The sequence below is a fragment of the Silurus meridionalis genome, chromosome 23 (assembly GCF_014805685.1).
Source record: "Silurus meridionalis isolate SWU-2019-XX chromosome 23, ASM1480568v1, whole genome shotgun sequence".
NCBI lineage: Eukaryota > Metazoa > Chordata > Actinopteri > Siluriformes > Siluridae > Silurus > Silurus meridionalis.
The window spans coordinates 6,117,595-6,143,739 of record NC_060906.1 but is presented as its reverse complement, the minus strand read 5'-3'; the positions used below and the strand labels follow the sequence as shown (position 1 = coordinate 6,143,739).

The 26,145-nt window shown below is 41.6% G+C and overlaps 2 protein-coding genes and 1 long non-coding RNA gene across 3 annotated transcripts; all 3 read right to left on the bottom strand.

The window, feature by feature from the left end:
• Positions 1-13,012: 13,012 nt before the first annotated feature.
• LOC124376907 lies at positions 13,013-14,146 on the bottom strand. Its single transcript, XR_006923990.1, has 4 exons — positions 14,016-14,146; positions 13,679-13,877; positions 13,436-13,582; positions 13,013-13,214 (listed from the first exon to the last, which is right to left on the bottom strand). It is a non-coding gene; the product is annotated as an uncharacterized LOC124376907 (long non-coding RNA).
• A 360-nt stretch (positions 14,147-14,506) lies between these two features.
• On the bottom strand, positions 14,507-15,401 carry LOC124376686 (eukaryotic translation initiation factor 4 gamma 3-like). The gene is made up of 3 exons (XM_046835898.1): positions 15,294-15,401; positions 15,075-15,200; positions 14,507-14,767 (listed from the first exon to the last, which is right to left on the bottom strand). Exons 1-3 carry the CDS (start codon positions 15,390-15,392, stop codon positions 14,507-14,509), a joined length of 486 nt encoding a protein of 161 aa, XP_046691854.1. The 5' UTR covers positions 15,393-15,401.
• A 2,075-nt stretch (positions 15,402-17,476) lies between these two features.
• Positions 17,477-20,452, bottom strand: LOC124376814 (little elongation complex subunit 1-like). The gene is made up of 7 exons (XM_046836098.1): positions 20,421-20,452; positions 20,060-20,228; positions 19,369-19,529; positions 18,926-19,116; positions 18,107-18,207; positions 17,914-18,012; positions 17,477-17,802 (listed from the first exon to the last, which is right to left on the bottom strand). The coding sequence occupies exons 2-7, from the start codon at positions 20,166-20,168 to the stop codon at positions 17,612-17,614; spliced, it is 852 nt and encodes a 283-aa protein (XP_046692054.1). The 5' UTR covers positions 20,169-20,228; positions 20,421-20,452; the 3' UTR covers positions 17,477-17,611.
• Positions 20,453-26,145: the final 5,693 nt, after the last annotated feature.

Here is a 26,145-nt window from a genome sequence, read left to right as displayed (position 1 = left end):
CCAGATAAGTGACTTCTGACTTTTTGCTGAGCTTTTTTTGGATTTAACTTGAGACCTGCTGCTTTCAGGAATTGAAGTAATTTATCAACAAAGTAAGATGTTCCTCTCTGGTGGTGGCAGCAACAACAAATCATCCACATACTGAATCCAACATTCAGGTTTAGAGAACCTGTCCAGTATTCCAGGTATACTGGGTGTTTTTAAACTTAAAAGCAAATTTGTATGGACATTCTGGATGTAATGGCATAGACGAAAAACCATTAGACACATTGAGAGCTGAATAATAACTTGCCTCGGGTAAAAAGGATGCTAATACATTTGGGGTGGAGGCCAATACAAGTGCACAAGTTTGAGTGCATTTGTTAAGTTCCCTATAGTCTATGCATAATCTCCAAGAATCATCTGGTTTTTAAACAGGCCAGATTGGTGGGAGGGTGGATCATGTCCTTGAATTTTCACCTTCATCATGCAGGTATCAACTTCACCACAATCATGTTTTGATCTAGCAAAAACACCTGTTGTGATGTAACAGATATGATCATTCAGAATCTTCTACTGATGATAATGCATCTAAATCAAGGTCATCTGAATTTTTTATTGCATGTACATCAGAAATCTCCACCACTTTTTCTTTACTCTGAGGGTTACTCCAAATACAATTGTTGCCATAGTCGAGAACAAAGTCCAGTGTAGTCATATTATCTGATCCTAACATACTACGACCTTCACCAGTTTTACTGAACCAGGCTTTGCTTTTAAATTCTTTGTGACCAACTTGAAAATATTTTATTTTCAGTTTGTGTTATGCCAGTGAAACTGTTCCGTCAAAACCCTCCAATGTTACTGTATTCTTACAGATGTGTGAGGAGTTGTTCTGAATGTTTAATGAAGCACCAGAATCTACTAACCAATCATTGCATCAGCCTCCAACAGCAATATTTATGATTGGTCTACCATGACTACCCTGTGACAAAGGTGCTACATGTGTTAGGGAGGCCTGAGATACCTATTCAGAAAAAGACTTAGTGTGAGAGATCTGTCTCTCTTTTTGAGAATGCAGACCTCATCCTCTTTGCTTAGTCTGCTTATTGTGGCCTGTAAGTGATTGAAGAAGTTCCCTGAGCCTGTCTTCCTGTCAGACAATTTGCACTCTCTGGAAATATGTCCTGCTTTGCCACGTGAATAAAAAACAGGGAGATTATCTGGGTTATAAGGAGGTGGTCTCTCCTCTCTATCTCCACTAGCCCGACCCTCTCTTTTCTAGGATACTCTGCGATTGTTGTTTTGTTTTGCCTTTCTTACACCTATTACTGACACAGGATGAGACCTTTTTAGTTTTAAAATTACTTTTGGCAATAATGTCATGAAATTCTGATAGTTGTGTTACATGCATTGCTACAGCCGAACGGGTGAGCGAATCACATCACATTTATTAAGTAAGGCAGATTTGAAACTGACATCATTCGAAGTAATGTCTGGATTGCCACTAAAAGTTTTGAATGCCTCCAGTAATCGCTCTGAAAAGGTCACTGGGTGCTCCTCTTTCCTCATGTGCATATCACATATTCTATCCCAGTTAACTGACATCATACCTAAGACCTCAAGCAATGCCTGTTTCCTCTCGAACCTATTGGCAATTTTATCCTTGACCTTCTGAGAGAGAGCTCCCGAGAGAGTATCCGGTAAGCACATACTTAACAAAACACATTCATCGCCATCTGTAAATTTGTAAATGTGGTACAGAAAATCTAAAGGATCTTGTTTTTCAGGATCAAATTTACCAATATTCTTAATTACGACTTCTACCAGAGTAGAGACCATTGGTAAGTGATTGATACTCTTCCCAACCCACATCACTGTACTTCTGTAAGTCTGAAGCGGCTGGAACTCGATTATACGATGTGACATCCATCAACCTTTTACTGGGATTTCCCTGAGTTGTGATATTTTTTATCATGAAATGGCAGGCAGCCTTAGCTTCCTCCAAATCACTAAACATCTTTCAACAGATGATTTAAGCGTACCGTTGTTCATTTTCAGAAATGCGATCTCTTTCTGCATTCTGATTTTTTTCTTCTTTCCATATTGTTTCACTGACTTGGTCATTTTTAGTAGAAATGTCTCCGTCTAGAGTCTAGAATGAAGCTGCTTATTTTCAGTATGTAGCTCATCCAGCCTCCTTCTAGTGTTTTTACTCCTGGGCATTTTGGGATAACTCTCAAATTAGAAACAGTCCACTCATCCGGCTTATCAACCTTTTCAATTCCGTCAAACATCCCCTGTGAGCAGTGTTTAGCGATGTACTTAAATCAGCTCTTCCATTTCCAAAATACTAACTTACAAATACACGTTATGTAGTTACTTTAAAATAACCGTCTATTTATTCAACGTAACAGTACTTCTAGTGCAAAATGTAGTTATGTAGTTGGTTAAAATAGCCTAATAAAATCTCTACAATAATACAAACAAACTGTTTAAAATATTCCGCTGTCACAATACCGCGTTATATCCTAAACCATTGCACTTCGGGCTTAAAACATGAGTTTAAAACAGTGTCACAGTCCATCGGACAAACCACAGTACTTCAAGTTACTGTTTAAACTTTACAGAGCCACTGTGCATCACGCTCTTTACATTATCACCAGTTTCACTTACATTAGAAACTATAATAGTTTCCCCATAAAAAGTTCAAATGACTTTAGAAACTTAAGCACTTTGCTTCAGCTACTTTAGAAACAATGCAATTCCAATACAACTCTGCCATCACACTACGTCAGGCTGATACCTTTCTGCACTATATTTTTTGTTTCGGAAATCCCTCGCTAGGTGGCTTGCCAATGTAAGAAAAAATGATAAGAGAACTATAAGCAAGTGTATTTGTAAACATGAACACAATGTCCAGGTTTTCACCTGTTTTAGAACTGGTTTAGAGATTGGACAAGCGGTCTGTATGCTGGAATTAGCATAACAGAAATGTGTCCTGAGTAGCCGAGGTGGAGGCGGGGCTCCACACAATACGCACCTGGGATATTTGTGTAAACAAGATTAAGTGTATTTTTTCTCTTGTTGCAAAGTCCACATACTGATGGAGTTTAGGGAGCACAATCCTGAGAATTGCATAGTTGAAATCTCTGGTGATAAAAAACAGTCTGGTGGGGTGAGCATTCTGCAGGTCGCTAATAGTCCCATAGAGTTCACACAGTGCCCGCTTAGCATTAGTGCTGGGGGAATGTTCACTCAGACAATGAAAACAGTGGTGAATTCTTGTGATAAATAAGCCTGCATCTTAGTCACATACTACACTAGCGATGAGCAGTAGCTGGAGACAAGCACAGGATAAAGATGCATTTTTTTTGTCAGCACGAAACATGGCTAGCCAGTCTAGCTGGATGACGGCATCTGGGACTCTTTAACTGAGCCACGTCTCTGTAAAAACAATAACGCAACAGTCTCTAAACTCTCGCCATGTGGTCCTCTGGAGTCAGATGTAATCCAATTTATTGTCCAGGGAGCAGAAGTTTGAAAGAAGAAAGGGCGAGAGAGCAGGCCAGCTAGGGTTAGCCTTTAGCTTAGCATGGCTGCCATGCTTCTGCTTCCTCGAGCACCGCTCCAGACGTCACTACAATTTTTAAAGCTCTTAAATTTTCTGCTTATGAATTGCTGGCTGACTTGTGAAGCACCATCTTTGTTAAATTCCATTAGAGCTTCAAATGGCCAATAATTCAGCTCATTGTGTGGAACCAGAGCTGTGATGTGAATTTCATCTAGTTTGACAGCAACTGTTATCAGTAAACCAGGGTCTAATAATGTCTGGAAGTGTTCTGAATGGGGATTTGGAGCACAAATCTCTATTGGCTCTTAATGCAGTTAAATGCAGATGCTATAGCAGTTAATAGTCTTTACTGATCCAGCAATAAGAGCTGGACGCCACAAAGTAGAGACAAATCTGTGAAATATTTTCAATGACCAAACACCAGTTTACAAGGCAATACAGGTCACTTCAGACAGGTAACCTGAAGTTTCATGCAACAACCTGAGCGTTCTACAAAGCTGAGCTCTTGTGTAGGACAAACATGACTACCCTTAAATGCTGTGCATGTAGAAGCAATTCAAACCCTTGTAACGTTAATTACACCTCATTCATCTATATCTTCTTCTTCTTCTTTCGGCTGCTCCCATTAGGGGTCGCCACAGCGGATCATCCGTCTCCATACCACCCTGTCCTCTACATCTGCCTCTTTCACACCAACTACCTGCATGTCTTCCCTCACCACATCCATGAACCTCCTTCTTGGCCTTCCTCTTTTCCTCCTACCTGGTGGCTCCATCTTCAACATTCTTCTACCAATATAATTCATGTCCCTTCTCTGCACATGTCCAAACCATCTCAATCTCGCCTCCCTCACCTTGTCGCCAAAACATCCTACATGTGCTGTCCCTCTAATAAACTCATTTCTAATCTTGTCCTCGTCACTCCCAACGAAAACCTTAACATCTTCAGCTCTGCTACCTCCAGCTCTGCCTCCTGCCTTTTACTCAATGCCACTGTCTCTAATCCATACAACATCGCAGGTCTCACCACAGTCCTATAAACTTTCCCTTTCATTCTTGCAGATACCCTACTATCACAAATCACTCCTGTCACTCTTCTCCACCCACTCCACCCTGCCTGCACTCTTTTCTTTACTTCTCTAACACACTCTCCATTACTTTGCACTGTTGACCCCAGGTACCTGAACTCCTCCACCTTCTCCACCTCTTCTCCCTGCAACCGCATTACTCCACTGCCCTCCCTCTCATTCACACACATGTACTCTGTCTTACTCCTACTGACTTTCATTCCCTTCTCTCCAGCGCATATCTCCACCTCTCCAGGCTCTTCTCAACCTGCTCTCTACTCTCACCACAAATCACAATATCATCTGCAAACATCATAGTCCAGGAGACTCCTGTCTGACCTCGTCCTCGTCACTCCCAACGAAAACCTTAACATCTTCAGCTCTGCTACCTCCAGCTCTGCCTCCTGCCTTTTACTCAATGCCACTGTCTCTAATCCATACAACATCGCAGGTCTCACCACAGTCCTATAAACTTTCCCTTTCATTCTTGCAGATACCCTACTATCACAAATCACTCCTGTCACTCTTCTCCACCCACTCCACCCTGCCTGCACTCTTTTCTTTACTTCTCTAACACACTCTCCATTACTTTGCACTGTTGACCCCAGGTACCTGAACTCCTCCACCTTCTCAACACACTCTCCTCACTAGTCAACACATTTCCCTCTCCATCCTTTATTGCTCTAACTTGCAGTACATCCTTTCCAGCTCGGTCCCTCTGCCTGGCCAATCGGTATAACTCCTTTTCTCCTTCCTTAGTGTCCAACCTCTTATACAGCTCCTCATATGCCTTTTCCTTGGCTTTCGCCACATCCCTTTTTACCTGCTGCCGCATCTCCTTGTACTCCTGCCTACTTTTCTCATCACTCTGTCGATCCCACTTCTGTTTTGCCAACCTCTTTCCCCTAATGCTCTCCTGCACTTGCTCATTCCACCACCACGTCTCCTTGTCTTGCTTTCTATTTCCAGATGTCACACCAAGTACTTTTCTAGCTGCCTCCCTCATAACTCCTGCAGTAGTTCCCCAATCATCCGGCACCTCTTCACCACCACCGAGCCCCTGTCTGACCTCGTCCTCAACCTGTCCATCACCACTGCAAACAGGAAAGGGCTCAGGGCCGATCCTTGATGCAGTCCAACCTTCACTCTGAACCAGTCTGTCGTACCTACTGCACACTTCACTGCCGTCACACTGTCCTCGTACATGTCCTGCACCACCCTTACATACTTCTCTGACACACCTGACTTCCTCATACAATACCACAACTCCTCTCTTGGCACTCTGTCGACGCTTTCTCTAAATCCACAAATACACAATGCAATTCCTTCTGTCCTTCTCTATACTTCTCCATCAACATCCTCAAAGCAAATAAGGCGTGGTGCTCTTCCTCGGCATGAAACCATACTGTTGCTCACAGATGGTCACCTCTTCTCTCAGTCTGGCTTCCACTACTCTTTCCCATAACTTCATGGTGTGACTGATCAACTTAATTCCCCTGTAGTTACTGCAGGTCTGCACATCTCCCTCATGCTTAAAGATCGGTACCAGCACACTCCTTCTCCATTCCTTAGGCATCCTCTCCCCTTCCAGAATCCTGTTAAACAATCTGGTTAAAAACTCCACTGCCATCTCTCCTAAACATCTCCATGCTTCTACCGGTATGTCATCTGGTCCAACCGACTTTCCATTCTTCATCCTCTTAATCGCTGCTCTCACTTCCTCCTTACTAATCCTATCTACATCCTGCTTCACCAACTCCACATCCTCCAACCTTTTCTCTCTGTGATTTTCCTCATTCATCAGCTGCTCAAAATACTTCCTCCACCTTCTCCACCTCTTCTCCCTGCAACCGCATTACTCCACTGCCCTCCCTTTCATTCACACACATGTACTCTGTCTTACTCCTACTGACTTTCATTCCCTTCTCTCCAGCGCATATCTCCACCTCTCCAGGCTCTTCTCAACCTGCTCTCTACTCTCACCACAAATCACAATATCATCTGCAAACATCATAGTCCAGGGAGACTCCTGTCTGACCTCGTCCCTCAACCTGTCCATCACCACTGCAAACAGGAAAGGGCTCAGGGCCGATCCTTGATGCAGTCCAACCTTCACTCTGAACCAGTCTGTCGTACCTACTGCACACTTCACTGCCGTCACACTGTCCTCGTACATGTCCTGCACCACCCTTACATACTTCTCTGACACACCTGACTTCCTCATACAATACCACAACTCCTCTCTTGGCACTCTGTCGTACGCTTTCTCTTAATCCACAAACACACAATGCAATTCCTTCTGTCCTTCTCTATACTTCTCCATCAACATCCTCAAAGCAAATAAGGCGTGGTGCTCTTCCTCGGCATGAAACCATACTGTTGCTCACAGATGGTCACCTCTTCTCTCAGTCTGGCTTCCACTACTCTTTCCCATAACTTCATGGTGTGACTGATCAACTTAATTCCCCTGTAGTTACTGCAGGTCTGCACATCTCCCTCATGCTTAAAGATCGGTACCAGCACACTCCTTCTCCATTCCTTAGGCATCCTCTCCCCTTCCAGAATCCTGTTAAACAATCTGGTTAAAAACTCCACTGCCATCTCTCCTAAACATCTCCATGCTTCTACCGGTATGTCATCTGGTCCAACCGACTTTCCATTCTTCATCCTCTTAATCGCTGCTCTCACTTCCTCCTTACTAATCCTATCTACATCCTGCTTCACCAACTCCACATCCTCCAACCTTTTCTCTCTGTGATTTTCCTCATTCATCAGCTGCTCAAAATACTTCCTCCACCTTCTCAACACACTCTCCTCACTAGTCAACACATTTCCCTCTCCATCCTTTATTGCTCTAACTTGCAGTACATCCTTTCCAGCTCGGTCCCTCTGCCTGGCCAATCGGTATAACTCCTTTTCTCCTTCCTTAGTGTCCAACCTCTTATACAGCTCCTCATATGCCTTTTCCTTGGCTTTCGCCACATCCCTTTTTACCTGCTGCCGCATCTCCTTGTACTCCTGCCTACTTTTCTCATCACTCTGTCGATCCCACTTCTGTTTTGCCAACCTCTTTCCCCTAATGCTCTCCTGCACTTGCTCATTCCACCACCACGTCTCCTTGTCTTGCTTTCTACTTCCAGATGTCACACCAAGTACTTTTCTAGCTGCCTCCCTCATAACTCCTGCAGTAGTTCCCCAATCATCCGGCACCTCTTCACCACCACCGAGCCCCTGTCTGACCTCGTCCCTCAACCTGTCCATCACCACTGCAAACAGGAAAGGGCTCAGGGCCGATCCTTGATGCAGTCCAACCTTCACTCTGAACCAGTCTGTCGTACCTACTGCACACTTCACTGCCGTCACACTGTCCTCATACATGTCCTGCACCACCCTTACATACTTCTCTGACACACCTGACTTCCTCATACAATACCACAACTCCTCTCTTGGCACTCTGTCGACGCTTTCTCTAAATCCACAAATACACAATGCAATTCCTTCTGTCCTTCTCTATACTCTCGCCATGTGGTCCTCTGGAGTCAGATGTAATCCAATTTATTGTCCAGGAGCAGAAGTTTGAAAGAAGAAAGGGCGAGAGAGCAGGCCAGCTAGGGTTAGCCTTTAGCTTAGCATGGCTGCCATGCTTCTGCTTCCTCGAGCACCGCCCAGACGTCACTACAATTTTTAAAGCTCTTAAATTTTCTGCTTATGAATTGCTGGCTGACTTGTGAAGCACCATCTTTGTTAAATTCCATTAGAGCTTCAAATGGCCAATAATTCAGCTCATTGTGTGGAACCAGAGCTGTGATGTGAATTTCATCTAGTTTGACAGCAACTGTTATCAGTAAACCAGGGTCTAATAATGTCTGGAAGTGTTCTGAATGGGGATTTGGAGCACAAATCTCTATTGGCTCTTAATGCAGTTAAATGCAGATGCTATAGCAGTTAATAGTCTTTACTGATCCAGCAATAAGAGCTGGACGCCACAAAGTAGAGACAAATCTGTGAAATATTTTCAATGACCAAACACCAGTTTACAAGGCAATACAGGTCACTTCAGACAGGTAACCTGAAGTTTCATGCAACAACCTGAGCGTTCTACAAAGCTGAGCTCTTGTGTAGGACAAACATGACTACCCTTAAATGCTGTGCATGTAGAAGCAATTCAAACCCTTGTAACGTTAATTACACCTCATTCATCTATATCTTCTTCTTCTTCTTTCGGCTGCTCCCATTAGGGGTCGCCACAGCGGATCATCCGTCTCCATACCACCCTGTCCTCTACATCTGCCTCTTTCACACCAACTACCTGCATGTCTTCCCTCACCACATCCATAAACCTCCTCCTTGGCCTTCCTCTTTTTCTCCTACCTGGTGGATCCATCCTCAGCATTCTTCTACCAATATAATTCATGTCCCTCCTCTGCACATGTCCAAACCATCTCAATCTCGCCTCCCTCACCTTGTCACCAAAACATCCTACATGCGCTGTCCCTCTAATAAACTCATTTCTAATCTTGTCCATCGACGTCACTCCCAACGAAAACCTTAACATCTTCAGCTCTGCTACCTCCAGCTCCACCTCCTGTCTTTTACTCAATGCCACTGTCTCTAATCCATACAACATCTCAGGTCTCACCACAGACCTATAAACTTTCCCTTTCATTCTTGCAGATACCCTTCTATCACAAATCACTCCTGTCAATCTTCTCCACCCACTCCACCCTGCCTGCACTCTTTTCTTCACTTCTCTAACACACTCTCCATTACTTTGCACTGTTGAACCCCAGGTACCTGAACTCCTCCACCTTCTCAACACACTCTCCTCACTAGTCAACACATTTCCTCTCCATCCTTTATTGCTCTAACTTGCAGTACATCCTTTCCAGCTCGGTCCCTCTGCCTGGCCAATCGGTATAACTCCTTTTCTCCTTCCTTAGTGTCCAACCTCTTATACAGCTCCTCATATGCCTTTTCCTTGGCTTTCGCCACATCCCTTTTACCTGCTGCCGCATCTCCTTGTACTCCTGCCTACTTTTCTCATCACTCTGTCGATCCCACTTCTGTTTTGCCAACCTCTTTCCCCTAATGCTCTCCTGCACTTGCTCATTCCACCACCACGTCTCCTTGTCTTGCTTTCTATTTCCAGATGTCACACCAAGTACTTTTCTAGCTGCCTCCTCATAACTCCTGCAGTAGTTCCCCAATCATCCGGCACCTCTTCACCACCACCGAGCCCCTGTCTGACCTCGTCCGTCAACCTGTCCATCACCACTGCAAACAGGAAAGGGCTCAGGGCCGATCCTTGATGCAGTCCAACCTTCACCCTGAACCAGTCTGTCGTACCTACTGCACACTTCACTGCCGTCACACTGTCCTCATACATGTCCTGCACCACCCTTACATACTTCTCTGACACACCTGACTTCCTCATACAATACCACAACTCCTCTCTTGGCACTCTGTCGTACGCTTTCTCTAAATCCACAAATACACAATGCAATTCCTTCTGTCCTTCTCTATACTTCTCCATCAACATCCTCAAAGCAAATAAGGCATCTGTGGTGCTCTTCCTCGGCATGAAACCATACTGTTGCTCACAGATGGTCACCTCTTCTCTCAGCCTGGCTTCCACTACTCTTTCCCATAACTTCATGGTGTGACTGATCAACTTAATTCCCCTGTAGTTACTGCAGGTCTGCACATCTCCCTTATGCTTAAAGATCGGTAACAGCACACTCCTTCTCCATTCCTCAGGCATCTTCTCACCTTCCAAAATCCTGTTAAACAATCAGGTTAAAAATTCCACTGCCATCTCTACTAAACATCTCCACGCTTCTACCGGTATGTCATCTGGTCCAACCGACTTTCCATTCTTCATCCTCTTAATCGCTGCTCTTACTTCCTCTTTACTAATCCTATCTACATCCTGCTTCACCAACTCCACATCATCCAACCTTCTCTCTCTCTGATTTTCCTCATTCATCAGCTGCTCAAAATACTCCTTCCACCTTCTCAACACACTCTCCTCACTAGTCAACACATTTCCCTCTCCATCCTTTACTGCTCTAACTTGCAGTACATCCTTCCCAGCTCGGTCCCTCTGCCTGGCCAATCGCTACAAATCCCTTTCTCCTTCCTTAGTGTCCAACTTCTCCTACAGCTCCTCATATGCCTTTTCCTTGGCTTTCACCACATCCCTTTTTACCTGCTTCCGCATCTCCTTGTACTCCTGCCTACTCTTCTCATCACTCTGTCTATCCCACTTCTGTTTTGCCAACCTCTTTCCCCTAATGTTCTCCTGCACTTCCTCATTCCACCACCACGTCTCCTTGTCTTGCTTTCTATTTCCAGATGTCACACCAAGTACTTTTCTAGCTGCCTCCCTCATCACTCCTGCAGAAGTTGCCCAATCATCCAGCACCTCTTCACCACCACCAAGCCCCTGTCTGACCTCTTCCCTGAACCTCACACTACACTCTTCCTCCTTCAGTTTCCACCATCTTATTCTTCTTTCAATCCTTACTCTCCTCCTCTTCTTCTTCGCCTCCAAAACCATCCTACAGACCACCATCCGATGCTGTCTAGCTACACTGTCCCCTGCCAACACCTTACAGTCTCCAATCTCCTTCAGGTTGCATCTCCTGCATAGCACATAGTCCACCTGTGTGCACCTTCCTCCACTCTTATACGTCACCCTATGATCCTCCTTCTTCTTAAAATAAGTGTTTAGCACTGTTATTTCCATCCTTTTAGCAAAATCTACCACCATTTGCCCTTCCACATTCCTCTCCTTAAAACCATACCTACCCATCACCTCCTCATCACCTCTGTTCCCTTCACCTACATGTCCATTAAAGTCTGCCCCAATCACCAATCGTTCTTTCCTAGGTACACCATCTACCACTTCATCTAATTCACTCCAGAATTTTTCCTTCTCCCCCATCTCACAACCAACTTGTGGAGCATAGGCACTGATGACATTTATCATCATCCCTTCAATTTCCACCTTCACGATCATCACCCTATCAGAAACTCTTCACCTCCACTACACTCTTCCTTCAGAATCACCCCTACACCATTTCTCTTTCCATCCACACCATGATAAAACAGTTTAAACCCACCTCCAATGTTCTTGGCCTTACTCCCTTTCCACTTGGTCTCCTGAACACACAACATATCTACCTTTCTCCTCCATCATATCAGCTACCTCTCTCCCTTTACCCGTCATGGTACCAACATTTAAAGTACCAACCCGAACCTCTACTTTCCTACACTTCTCCTTTCCATGCCGTCTCTGTAGACGTCTTCCTTCTCTCCTTTTCCTTCTCCTTCGGCCAACAGTAGCCCAATTTCCACCGGTACCCTGTCGGCTAACGATACCTGTGGCGGTCGTTGTTAACCCGGGCCTCGACCGATCCGGTATGAAATTCTCATTTGTGATCCGCATATTTGATTTGGCACGTTTTACGCTGGATGCCCTTCCTAACGCAACCCTCCCCATTTACCCGGGCTTGGGACCGGCACTAAGAGTGCACTGGCTTGTGCATCCATAATGGCTGGGTTATCCAATTGTAATGCTGTACCTACACTTATTGTAGGAATACATACATTTTGAAAAAGGCCTCTAATGTTGAAGTGTCAGCAGATAAAGGAGCAGTAAATAGTGATTTATAACATTGGAAGAAACAGCCATTGATTGTTAAATTATCAGTACACTTTGTATCATGATCATTTAAATTTCTGGTATACAGAATCTATCCTACTGCAAGTGTGTGCTACTTACACGTGATGGAGTGGGGGGATGATTTGGGGAACGGTAGAAGGTTATTCATGCTACAACGGCTTGTATCTAAACAGTAGCTGACCAAGAAAGTCAATGATCACTCTCTTCCTCCTTCCTTTCACAACTACAGTGGTACCTTGACCTACGAGTGCATTAATGTACGAGTTTTCCGAGGTACGAGCGGTCACTCGGTCGTTTTTTTTGCTTTGTTACGCGAGCAAAAAATTGAGGTACGAGCTCGAGACGCCGCTGCTAGATGACGAAGCCAGAAAGCGAATATTGTGACGTAAATTAAGATAAGCAAAGAAGAAAAAGTAAAAATGTTAAAGTTTAGGGATACGTAGTGTACAGAATATGTGATCATTTTTTCTTTACCATGTATACAATCTAAAATTCTTTTCAAGCTGGCATTGGGAATGTACAATTATCAGAAAGATTAATGATTAGGTGATTTACTGCGAGGCCTAAATCAAAAGGTAGAGACTTAATGCATATTCAATATGCTACATTAAAGGTATAATAGTGTACAACTTTGCAGTATGGTAATTATAATAATCCCGAACAATGAAAATGCTCTACAATGGCGTCTTTGGTTGTTTACCTTGGCCTTCTTAAAGTCCATCTCTTTGCCGGCGGTCGTGAGGAGAATAGAGAGGCACTCAAGACTTTCCTCGTCATTTTGTTTCAGCAGTTTTACTACGCAGTTATGAATGATGGACTCGGTAAACATCCGAAACTTAAACAGCTTTTCTGCGAGCTTTGTTTTTTGCCTCCTCCAGCTCATCTTGAAGCCTCTCACGATTACTGGTCTGGAAAAGACAATCGTTATCGTTAAAAAATTGTTAAAAATCTGTGCAATTAAAAAATACAAATATTACACATGAAGATATTATAAAAAATTTACAGAAGGACGGGTTCAAGCCTGATAACAGATTATCCACTTGAAGCTTCATTTGCAAATTCAGTAGATTTTGATTTTATTCTGTGGGGAAAATGAAGAGAAAGCCCTCTTGAGAGAAACGATGCTTACTGAAACAGCTGCTTCCAGTTCCTGCTGTTTTTTCTCAAGGACATCGTTGCTCGTTTTGTCCTTCTCAAACTCTTTCTGACACTGGTTTAGCAGCAGCATTCAAAAATTCACATCGCTTTTGGGTTTTTTGGCCATGGGCACATTTAACTAAAAAGAGAAATAAGAAGAAAATTCCACAGTTAGAATCACAAATAGGCTTAAATGCACTAAAACATAAAGAAGGAGATGTGATGTTTTACTTACCGCAGCCAGAGATTTACACATGATCCCGTACCCCACGGAGAAGTTGGGCTCATCAATGGCTTTCTCAAAAATCAGGTCGACGACACCCTTAAGTAGCTCCTCTGTGTCGATGTGGAGCTCTTTCACCTGCTTCATCAGCTGATTGAACATCTCTGGCGTCAGTTTGTTAAGGATACCGCGGACCGTCCGGAAAAAGCTCCTGCAACACACAACATCAGCACAGCTGTATTTTAAAATAATATCTGCTTCCAACAGACCAATTTACTGCACAGACAGCAAGTGTAAAATGTAGATCTTTCTGCAACGACAGTGTGCAACTGCAGAGTCATGTGTTAACCTCAGTTTTCTGGGTTTCGGGGTCCTCTGTGGAATTCCTCCTTTTCATGGAAGGCTTCCAGGCATCCTCAGCCTTCTTCAACTCCACCTCTTCATTCATAGGCACATTCAAGAGGAACTTGCAGGGTGACGTCGCCTCCAAATTGCATTCGGTTGCTAAAAGGGCAAACGTTATAAAGGAAAAAAAGAAGGCAAAATATTTTAGATATTACTGATATAATTTATATATTACTGATGATCTGTGAAACAATATTCCTTATTTGGTTTTAAAGTTAAAATAAAGCCCACATGTCAGGAGGCTTACCTTGTGTAGCACCACATCAGGTACTGATGGAAGCCCCTCTGGCTTCTGCATACAATCAGGCATGAACTGGATGCTCAAAAGAAAGTCTCTACTATATTGTATAATCTTATTCTCCATCTCTGACTCTGAGGAAGGAACGAGCAAAAGCAGACATGAAAAGTAGTGAAAAACATGATGAAGTGTGCGAGTCAGAAGAAGTAGGTCTCACTGTGCATGGTGTTGTTGGGCTCTTCAACAGGTGAAAGGACCCCATCGTTGCTTTCATCCTCAGAGCTGGGCTCGGGTTCGTTCTTCGGCGGCTCGGCTTCCTGCGCTTCGATCTCATCTGCTGGTGTTTCTGCTGAAGCCAGATGCTCCACAATCACAGGAGACACACTGGAATTCTCGACTGTGGTTGAGACTGGCTCAAGGTCAAAGTCAGACTGCTGGAAAGCGAGCTCTGGCTTATCCTAACACACAAACACACCCAATTAATAATAAAACACCAGGATTACTGTGAATTTGTAGTGTAAATGTAGGTTTCACACATTCACCGAAGTGAACGACAGCATTTATATATTTATATATAGTTATTTAAAGAAATACTCCAGTGTTGGCACCTGGCTTTGGTGTGACGGCTTGTGCAGGACCGGGCTCACATGAGTAAAAAAATAGTGGAAAAGGGAAATGGTAATACAGACAAATATAAGGAGGAAGGCTGGTGAGCTATTAGCCAGGAGAATCTGCTTCCTCTATGAATGCGTGTGTAACTGTTACCTGCAGAGGCATAGGGACGGAAAAGACATTTCCCACTGGCAGAGTGGGCTTCCGACTCCTGCCAGCTTCTAAAATGATCTCCTCCGTGATGTCCTTGTTGTCCTGGTTAGGATCTCGGACAACGATCTTAATGGGAAATAAATAGCACATGATCAGAGATAAATAGGTTCATTACTCAGTAAATGAACCAGTACTGAAACAAAGAGTAAGCACACGCACCGTTTTCCTCTTCCTCTTGGTAGATGGATGTTGCTGCAGTGGAGGGACCATTGGGAATGGAGTCTGGTTGTACACGGCCTGATCATTATAGTAGAACATCCCTGCAGCCGACACTAATAAGAACAGTATCAGTTTCAATTAAAGACCAACATGTAAGCTGTGAGGATCATAACATCCTACAAGAAAACCAGCCTTTTTGTAAGGATGGACTGAGTACTGCTGAGGAGGCACCACATGTACTGGAGCACTGTAATAATAAGTCCACCACCAAATCTTTCAATCGGACTGATTTTAATCGGAATGACAGGATCGCGGGTTCCTGCGCAGCAACATCGAGAACACGAGCACCAGGAAAACAGTGAGTGTGCACCTTACCTCTGGCTCCGGTAGCGCGGACATGCCGGACGATGGAATCTCCAAGAATCACAGAGAGACCTCCTCGACCGGGGCTTGGCTCGTGTCTTCCACTGCTGCAGCATCCAGGGTCCGTGGTGCACCAGTGCTGGAGTGAATGATACCTGGGCGGGCCGCGTTGTAGGTGCGCTGGACCTGGGCAGAGAAACACTGCTGTGGACTTTAATTGAAGTTAATTATTTAAGAAAAAAGCTTGTTCACGTGAAAGAAAAGTGTCAATGATTTTCTTTGGTTTTAAAGTAGGAAAAGTTTAGTAAAAACCTACCGTAATTTCCGGACTATTAAGTGCACCCAAATATATATATATATATATATATATATATATATATATATATATATATATATATATATATATATATATATATATATATATACATAAAATAAATAATAAGCCGCACCCACTGAATTTGACAAAGATGTTTATTTTGAACATAAATAAGCTGCACCTGTCTATTAGCCGTAAATGAACTTTACACAGGCTTTAATGAAAGACAGTGTCTGTTACACGGCTTGTATCTAAACAGTAGCCTTATTTTAAATTGTTTCCAGTGAAACTATAAAATATAGGTGCTGTCTGGGTCACATTATAAATGAAACAGAAACAGTAAGAATAATTACATCTGGTCTTCCTGCACATAAATGTCTTTATTTAAACACTTCTTTATCATACAGTACTGTTTAATCTTCCACTTAATTTTAAAAAGTGTTCGATGTCCACTAGATGGCAGTAATGTTCTACTAAACTTTAGCTCCCTCTAGCGGTATCACGATGAATTACACTGTACTACACTTTTAGAGGGAATTTTACATAAAATGTTGCTTTTTTAAATAAACCAAGTTATAAACAAACAAATTACCCACTTCGAATTACAAATACCACAAATCCCTAAATTCTACACAACTATAGAGTCAAATATTGTTAAAACGTATCATGTTTTAAAAAAATGAGATGGTACAAAATCTCGGATCTCTGGAAACCCAGACATTCTTACACTATTTATAACTTTTAGAATAGACTTTAAATCAGAATATTAAAAAATAAAAGAATATTTTTATATACATGCAATCTTAAATAACAATTTTTTTACTGTCCACTTTTTCTTTTCCTTTTTTATTTCTTGTAAACAAAGCTCAGTTAGCACGAGCTGTAACGAGCTGCATTCCACTTCCTGCCAGGTGCGTCACAGTGCACGTCACGTCATGAGCTTGTTCACCATTTATGGTGAGATGTTCAGCTCTGCATAGATCACTTTCTAAATGTGTGAGAGATCAGTGGAAAGATTTTGGGCCCTGGATAAAAGAATGTAAGGAAACAACACGCTGGGAACCGAACCTCAGACCCCACTGTAATGTAGAACACAGACACACTGTATGACATTAAATCAGTTCACATTTATTAACAACATCCCGACTTCCCAAGCCATGGCATAATGACACCAGACTCTTTCTCCAAATAATTATAGAGGATCCTCACATACACAAAGCTTCTGTGTCTAAACTGCAGTTTGTACAACAGGTAAACTTCTTGGGGAATCTGATATCAGAACAATGTAAAACTTTGAAGGAAAAAAAAGAGGCAGGCGGTGATTGAGAGGCAGTGATTGAATGCTCTCTGTGATGAAGAGACATTAGACATGATTGAAATTTAAAATCTTTATTTCTTTAAATTAAACTTTAAATTAGAATTTATTATAAATTTAAGATGGTGAAACAACATGCACACTAAAGTAGATGAAACGTTCGAATTTCACCATCTTCCTCTATTCCTGAATCATTTTCCATCTCTTCAAGTTGCTTAAACAGATCCTCGAAGCTGTCGATGTCAAAGACTGGTACAGAATCCAGGAGCTCTGTGCTGTTGTGGGGGTCTTCAGAATGTACAAAGTTTTAGAGATAAATCACCATTATGATCTTTGTGACTCGGTCTGATGACAAAGGAAGCTGATTTGCGTAATGCATTTGATGACGGCTGGGGGAACGCGCTGTGTGCTGTTTTTCCTCCATGATTCCAAAGTCTTCAGAGCTGCTTCAGGGTTGCTGGGTGCCAGATCATGAATGGCATAGATGACTGAGAGCTGCACTTCCCATGGCATACCTGCACACAACATCCAATACAAAATTAGGACTTGCTGAAGCACAAAACTAAAAATCTGAGAATAAAGATAAAGGTCGATAAAAACATCTTTATTTGATGCTTTAGAAATACCTTTTGAGAGTTGTTGTGTTACAAACTGATTCATGCTTTTTGCCAGAACTTGAAATGACATTGGCAGGTTCTCCTTAAGTCCTAGTTGACCAAGTCGCCCTGTTTGGGAAGAACAAAGACCACGAGTGAAAAGCTGAAGAATCTAGAAATAATGTGAGATGTTGCTCTGAAACAGGATTTACAGTAAACTTACCAAGTAGCCTGAAAACTGCTGCTACACAGACGTCTCGGAACGGTGTTTGCTCTGTTCTTGCTTGCCTCAGCCAAGTGTTCAGGATCAGCCAAAGATCCTTCCTAGTAAATAAAAAAGAGGAGAAATGGATATGTTGAGGGTCTTTGTGGTGGTTATGGATCAGCCATTGTGGGTATACGATTAATTATGAGTTTATACAAGAATGGGAACTTGCAATGTTTCAAACAACCACTAGAACTTTGACCCTTAATGGAAAAAGTCAGGAATAAGAACTGGGTCCTAAAGGTAATGATGCTTTATAATCTACTTTACACCACTGAGAAAGCCGGGGGCAGAGCACTGGGTCAGCCATGACTACAGCACCCCTGGAGCACAGAGAGTTAAGGGTCTTGCTTAAGGGCCTAAAAGTGGAACTTGGTGATTCCGGGGCTTGAACCCCCGACCTTCCGATCAGTAATCCAGAGCTTCACCACTGAGTTGCCACTTCCTAAAAAAAGTCCCTCTCATGGTGAAACACTTACAGCTAAATTTACAGAATTCTCTCTGACTGTCTGAACACTGATCCTGGAAACTTCATTTATAAATGCAAAATAGAAATTTCCTCACAGAAACATCACCATATCAACAATCACCCAGTTTTTCCCTCTGAGATCTTATTGTGTTAAAGATAAGATATAAAAATGGCACCTAAATATCAACTTTGCGACCGAAATCCTCTCAGCGCTGATGTTATAGAGAAAAAATCGGTAATTTCTGATCATTTGGATTCAAGTATTTAAACGCTGAGAATGAAATATGTTGATGTTTTGCATTCAGTACCGGATAATATTGGTAATGGTCCAAGTCCAGCCCAGTTGTGCACACAGAAGATCCAGGCTGAAGATGTAGTTCCAGGTAGCAGGGCAGAGATCATAACCATACCAGCTGTTCTCCAGGAACCTCAGATTGCTGTCCTCCAGAAAAGACTTCAGGGTGCTGGTGATCATATTGTAGATGTTTCCTGGAGGCTCCTGGCGGCAAAAAAATGCATCATTATTTAATACCCAGTGCAATAAAACACTGTTTAACTGACAGCATAGTTCAACATACTTGTACAAAGAATTTGTTCCACTAGAGTACACTGATACTTGGAAATTAAAAGTAGATTAAGAAGGCAGTAAAATACATGAAAAGTCCAGTTGAAAAAAGATGCTTGATGACAGTTCTGGCCTGCCAGTAATAAACATTGACACTGAGAGGAATACTAAAGATCAACAACTTACCTCATCCCAGTGCAGATAGTTGCTGAGCAAGTAAAATATCTTTCCCTTTGCTTTCCGGTTGCTCACTACGTGAATCGATCGGCATAAAGAACTTTCATGGGACAAAATACTCGGCCATGCTGTGATCATGACCATAATCACTTTGGGGGCTTCAAGAAAGTCTGCAAAGCAACAAAACAACAGGATGTAAATACACTGTATAAAAAGAAATACATTGGATAGATAAAGTCAACACACTTGTATGAAATTGCAGGTTTGTTAAATATAAGATGGAAATAACAACATAAATAATATAAATATGCAAGCCAGTGATTCAGTCAGTAACCAAAGCCATGTGGGAAAACACCATACTGACAGTGAAGCATAGTGGGTTTAACATAATGCTTTGGGGCTGCTGGTCAAAACGCTGAAAGAAAGCTGAGGTATTTCAATTTCAACATGACAATGACCCAAAGCACACATCAAATTAAACAAAGACGTGGCTTCAGAAAAGGAGAATCAAAGTTCTGGAATGTTCCAGCCAGGAAATTTTTTTTGCAAAGAAGTGTGGGATAAAATTCCCAATTGTAGATTTGTTTTTTGTTTGTTGTTAGATCACATTAAAGATTTGTTAGATCACACAATTGACTTCTCTGTATAAGTGACTAGATCATTTTTAGTAGATAAGTAATGATATATAGTATAATCTCACCTTCTTTAAGGAGTCTGTAGGCGAGACCATGTGCTTTGTGAGAGTCTCCTCTCTGTTGACACACGCCTACATAAACCCTACAGAGAGACTGCAGGAGGTCATGTCCCATAAACCCTCTCTCCACCTTGATCTTCTCCAAAATCACAGACAGAAACGTCTCTGCTAAGGACTAAATAAGACGGAAGAAAATAATTATTTGATATATACAACTAGACCAGGTTTAGGAAAACCTAGAGTCAGAATTTGCCAGGACCAGTGAATTATGGATCGACTTTAAAACATTTTAAATTTAAATCCACAGCTGAAGAATAAAGTGTTTAAATCACATGCACACTAAATAAAACAGAAGATAAGAACTGACCTCGTTTACACAAAACTCAGAAATGACGTGTTTCTCTTCATCTCTCAGAACAGGAAGTTCACTTGTTCCTGTGAGAAGTGCATGAATCCTGTCTGTAGGTAAAACATCAGAACAGGACTTTTGTAGTGTTTCTAATGCACTGGAGATGAGAGATTGTGTTGTGTGTGTTGTGTTTGTAGGATCAGGTGAAGCAGCATCAAGTCGAGGCTTTTGAGCTTTCCTGGGTGGTGACATGTCTGATCCAGTTCTCTTTGCTGTGGGCTTTGGGTCTGTATGAATATAAAATAAAACATGTACAATAAAATACACAATAAAACAAAGCTGCGTGTTTGATTTCTGCCTTATGAATATAACTTTCAATCTGATCATCTGATCATTTGAGGGAAATGTACAAATAGGTTTAGCACAAGTGTACAGTGGAACCCACTTATCTCGACCTCGGTGAACTCGCCAACCCTATTAGGTCAATGTTTTTGAAGTGGAACCGCCAAATTCTCGCTTTTTCTTAGCATTTTTTAATTGGTTAAGTCGATTCTTTTTATGTCGCTGAACCCTAATATCTCGAGCACAAGGGGGAAAAAATTTGCCACTGAACGTCGGTTATCTCGATCAGCACTGTGCAGCCGCAGAAGAACAACGACCGCTGTGATCCAACATATACCAACAATAACGGATGGTGAGAGTGTGGAAGTGAGGGGTTTAAATAGGAGCTGGTGATGATGCTAAACGAGTCCCAGGTGTGCGTGATTGAAGCCGGGAGCTTCAGAGAAAGCGGAGGTTTGACAGCCGCCAAAGGGGGCGTGGCAGGTGGTTTCCTGACAGTTAACAAACATGTATGTACATTTTTATAGCATGCCTTCATCAAACAAATCGGCAACGCTGTTGTGTAAAAACTCCAAAAACACGTGCATGCACATTCTCATTTATTAACGCACATCATGCACATAAAGACATTTCAAGCATGTTAATATACTACCGCCATATTGTTTTTCGTTTATCTCCATCATCGGTTATCTCGACCTTTTTTGGCGTCCCCTAGGCCCTCGACATAACCGGGTTCCACTGTAGTATAAATCTGTATCTCCTCTAGAAAATAGTTTATAACATGTCACATCTAAATACCTTTGTCAGCTTCCTGCTCGTTCTCAGTCTGCGTGGAGGAGCACTTTTTCTCTGTAATGACAAACAATTTATTACAGTCAAAGCAAAAACCTTCTCCATCAACATCTACAGAAACTCAGAGAGATTTCAGTGTTACCTTTGTTCAACTCATTTCCCTGTTTGAAGAGTTTTTCCTGTTGAGGTTTAAAAACAAAAAGAACATTTAGTTTTATTTAGTCACAATTCTCACTGCAGTTTAATGACGTCTGCGTCTGTAATTAAAAGAAAGTACCTCGATTAAGCAGATGCTTTTCTCGAAGCTACTGATTGTGTACTTCAGGACTCGGATTTCCAGATTTTGTCTGGTGTTCACTTCTGTAAAATTATTTACAAAATGAAATGAAAAGGTGCTCAGATCACATTATCACATCATATGCTCATTACATACAACTGAATCATGCAGTAATAATGAACTTGTACTTTCTTACACACTGAATGCAGAAATATTAAAACTTTACACACCTTGAAGTGCCAGAAGCTGTTTTTCAACACTGATATTTCTGTGGAAAATAAACATTCAGATAAAACATTATATATTATATGATTATATGACATATTACATATTGCCCTTGATGGCAGCTTAGTGGAGATGAGATTTAAACTCATGGACTTTTGATCATAATTCCAACATCTTAACCACTGTGCTCCTTCTTCCATCATGCAGGTCTCTGTGTACATGTTTCGAGACAATCAGAATAGAGATTTGAAGTAAGCTTTGGGGTCAAATTTAAACAACAAAAAAAAAGTACTTGTGAGTTTTGGTATTCTGCATCTTCAGAGTCTTCGTGGCCTGAAGCTTCGAATGGCTTATGCTTGCGTTCTCCATTTCTGTAGGTCTTTCCTAGTCTTTACTTCTAGAGAGTTTGCTGAATCTGGAGAAATAGAAAACAGCTTTAATTACAAATCCTTCAATAAAGTATTTTCATTTTCTCATAACAATATCTGAACGATCAGTGTTTCTACAGCGTATTTACTCCTTTTTTTTTTTGCAGATTATACAAAAGGTAACTGTATCAGAAAAATAAAGACGGTTTGTGTACACATTTTCGAGGTGTTATGAAGGGGGCATGGTTTGGGGGGTGTGTGTGTGTTATGGATGGGGCGTGGTTTGGGGGGGGGTGGCGCACACAGCTCAGCTCCTGAGCGATGTTGGGTTTTTGCCGGGTTGGTCTTTATGAATGCTGATGGGACGTGTTTACTCACTGGAGGATCCGTCTGCTTCTAGATCCTTCTATGCTAGCTTGAGCATGCTTTCCGGAAGTTCTGTGTGAACATGTGACTAACACGTGACTAGCGATGAACCCGCAATCATTAATGAACGGAGTGAAACTAAAGATCAGGTTTGTGAACATGAACTTGTAGAGTAACTTACACTTGTAGAGTAACACTAGTGTGTTTCTCCTGTAATGGATCACGGTTGGTTGCGTAATAGTGAAATGTACTGCTCTATAGGTTGTGTTTATTCTGCAGGCTGCTGCTGAGTGTTCCAGCTTTTAAGCACACAGAGCGGCGCACTGTGACGTCACAAGGACGTCAACATTTGTTATTGCTTCACGTGCTCATTGCATAGTATACAGTGATGAGGGAACATGGTTGTGTGCAGTATTTAATTAGAGTAGGAAGGATAAGAGGAAGGTCCAGATGTGCTCCACCATTCACAGAGGCACTGAAGGAAGCATTGTGTAGAGGAAGGTGAAAGGTTAAAATGGACAGTGGAGAAACTTGGATGTACCTGTTCCAGACTGTGTTCTAGACTACAACAGGGTTAGACAAATGATTCAGTCATGTAAATTCAGCTTGATTATATTTCATATATAATGAAACTCAAATATATTTCTGCCTTTAATATTCTAAAATCTAATCACTTTGATTTCCTGTCAGGTGCATGACTGGAGTAGATATCAGACGGCTATTATATAGTCTCACACAAGACAAGAAAGTGGTACCAGAGCTTCTACTACACCATCGTAAACACCTTCATCCTACATCGGGAAATCGCCTGTGCAAAGAATCAGACGCAAATAACACAGAAGCAGTTCAGAGAAAAACTCAGTAAGAAACTTACTGTTTTAGTGCTTCCTGAATTTCCTCCACCCCCTCCTGAGGACACTTATCACTTACCAGGGTTCCTGCTTCAGACAGGAGACAATGCAGGGTTTGTGGACAGAAACACTTGTATATTGCATGACTTGTTTAGTGGTGCTGTGATTTCAGTCAAAGTGTAACTGCTTCTCTGTTTGGCATCAGCAGCAGCACTGACCACTACTTTAATTTATTACTTTCTTCTTCTACTGTTTTTCTAATGTTCAAATACCAGTCTTATGCTTATTGTGTTATTCAATTATTCCACTCAATTATTATTCTTTTGGTATTTTTAGTGCTCAAATAAATCACTTGTATGATGTCTAAGATTATTTTTATTATTTGATAATTAATAAGCAATGAAGTGGTTTTTATAATGATGACAATAGTTTGTAAAACCCTCTGGTACATTTGTTCATCAGGCTGCTTTTTCTCAGACGGAGGGAGAAAAGGACTACACACAGTCTCAGAATAATGTTTATAGGAATCTCGTTTTTAATATTTTCTTCAAAGTTGAAATATAAACTCATTACACATGTGACTTTTAACCCGTCACTATTCTGGATTGCTTCAGGACCGAATTCATGTATTTATATATTTAAAAAAATAAATGTTTTATGACTTACACATTTTTTTCTAAGGAACTTCAGCATCTTTGGATGATGTAAAGCCCAAAGTGTGTTCTTTTAAAAGAGATGTAAATTGTGTATGTAGCACACTGTTGTCAGGAACTTTTACCATTGAAAGTCAGGAAGGTCATTTTCAGCTGTGAGGCCCAAAAGTGGGGCTGAAACCAAACAGGGTTCAAGAAACCGGGTTTATTTTCATATAAGTAACAGTATTTAGTTCAGTAAACTTAAGTTCATTTAAAGGAGAATTCAGTGCTGTGTAGTTCAGTAAAGTCTTCATTTAATCCTAAACTATTCCATTCATTAAATTCAGGTTGTTTTTACTCCATACACATGAACTTACTTTGATCAGAAACACAATCATACTCCAAATCAATTAATCAATAAAGTCAATAAAAGAATCCCAAACTGCTGTGTGTCTTGTCCTCGCTATTAATGACGTCATTAGAGCTCCACTACTTCTAATTACCTGCTGTGACAGTGAGCTCTAATACACATCACACTGCCACCTACTGGTCATTTATGATTCTGCAACATTTATCGAGTCTGATGATGGAGAAGATAACAGAAGAGCAAGAAGAGAAAGCCATTCTGCTACAGATGGTTTGAAAAGCTGGAGGCTACTTTTAAAGTAAAACAAGAGGATGAAAAAGAGAAAACTAAACTTGACATAGAGGAGAGGAACAACTTACAGCTTCAGACCAACAGGGGGCTCGAGGATACCCAGAATCTCTGTGAGGAAGAAAAGAAGACTTCAGAGAATAAAACAGATCATTATATGAGAGTCCGAGAGCGATTGGAGGAAAGTGTTGCTCAGCTGAGACAAGAAAACATTTAAAAGCAAACGAGAAATAGAAAAAAAGAAGACGACAAGAGAAACAGAGAGTCTGAACATGCCTTTTTCCTCTTTCTGTTTCTCTTATGGCTATTTATGATAGTTTTACACTTATAGTCAATAGTATAAAGCTGAGTGTAAAGCTATTGTATCTTGTAGATCGTCTCGTCTTTTGGGCATTTTTTATTTCTGTCTTGTCAAATCTTTTTTTAATCTTTTTTTAAATCGTGATTTTAATCTTTTACTACAACGAGACACAATAAACACTTAACAACCATGATTTTTGTCTTCCTTACAAACGCCATATGACCTCACCCTCTTTTGGGACAGGGGGCTGTGGCTTGGGGTCATAATGCTGGGGTGGGGGGGGTGGGGGGTGCAATAACAGCTACAGAAAAGCTCCTGCTTCCCTCTGTAGCAGGTATTTAAATCCCATTTAAAATGCTTTTAGTGATTCTACATTCTGTTTATATAAAGTGTTTCACAGTTTGCATGTTAATTGGCTGTATGGTGCATTTAAGAGCATGTGAATTATGTGAATTTATAAACCACATCTGGCTGGAAAAGACACATGTCCAAATACTTTTGACCACACAGTGTGTATCAGCTGAAAAGCAGCAGCTTCAGATCAGTCGCGGTTCCACTGGGATTCAACTCTGAAAGATCACTTTTGATTTGAATTATATGAAATATTTTTAATTTTATATTTGATATTATTTGTGTGGACTTTTCTTTCCTCAGCATCACTTGGATTTTCCTCCTGTAGCTCTGAGAGACGCCTTGTTCAAGGTGGAGGATGAAGACCCTCTGCCGGTATGAAGTGAACTGTACGACACCTGGAACAGTGAGTTTTTGAGCTTTATGGATTTTATTCTCTTTAAAACACAGAGTTTATCATTAATTATAATTATAATTGTTGAGAAACAAATCACCCATAAAATCCACAAACAGGCGGAAAGGTGATCATGACCATCGGTACCGGAGTGAAGAGGTGAAAAGCGATGTTCCTCATTTTGTG

Coding starts and splice junctions, on each gene's coding strand:
- LOC124376686 (XM_046835898.1), bottom strand. CDS start 15,392: ATGTTCTACTATAATGATCAGGCCGTGTACAACCAGACTCCATTCCCA. Junction 15,201..15,293: donor CCAAGAGGAAGAGGAAAACG/GTGCGTGTGCTT, acceptor TTTCCCATTAAG/ATCGTTGTCCGAGATCCTAA. Junction 14,768..15,074: donor CCGTCCCTATGCCTCTGCAG/GTAACAGTTACA, acceptor TTTGTGTGTTAG/GATAAGCCAGAGCTCGCTTT.
- LOC124376814 (XM_046836098.1), bottom strand. CDS start 20,168: ATGGGACATGACCTCCTGCAGTCTCTCTGTAGGGTTTATGTAGGCGTG. Junction 18,208..18,925: donor ACCATTACCAATATTATCCG/GTACTGAATGCA, acceptor TTTATTTACTAG/GAAGGATCTTTGGCTGATCC. Junction 17,803..17,913: donor AACACAACAACTCTCAAAAG/GTATTTCTAAAG, acceptor TGTTGTGTGCAG/GTATGCCATGGGAAGTGCAG.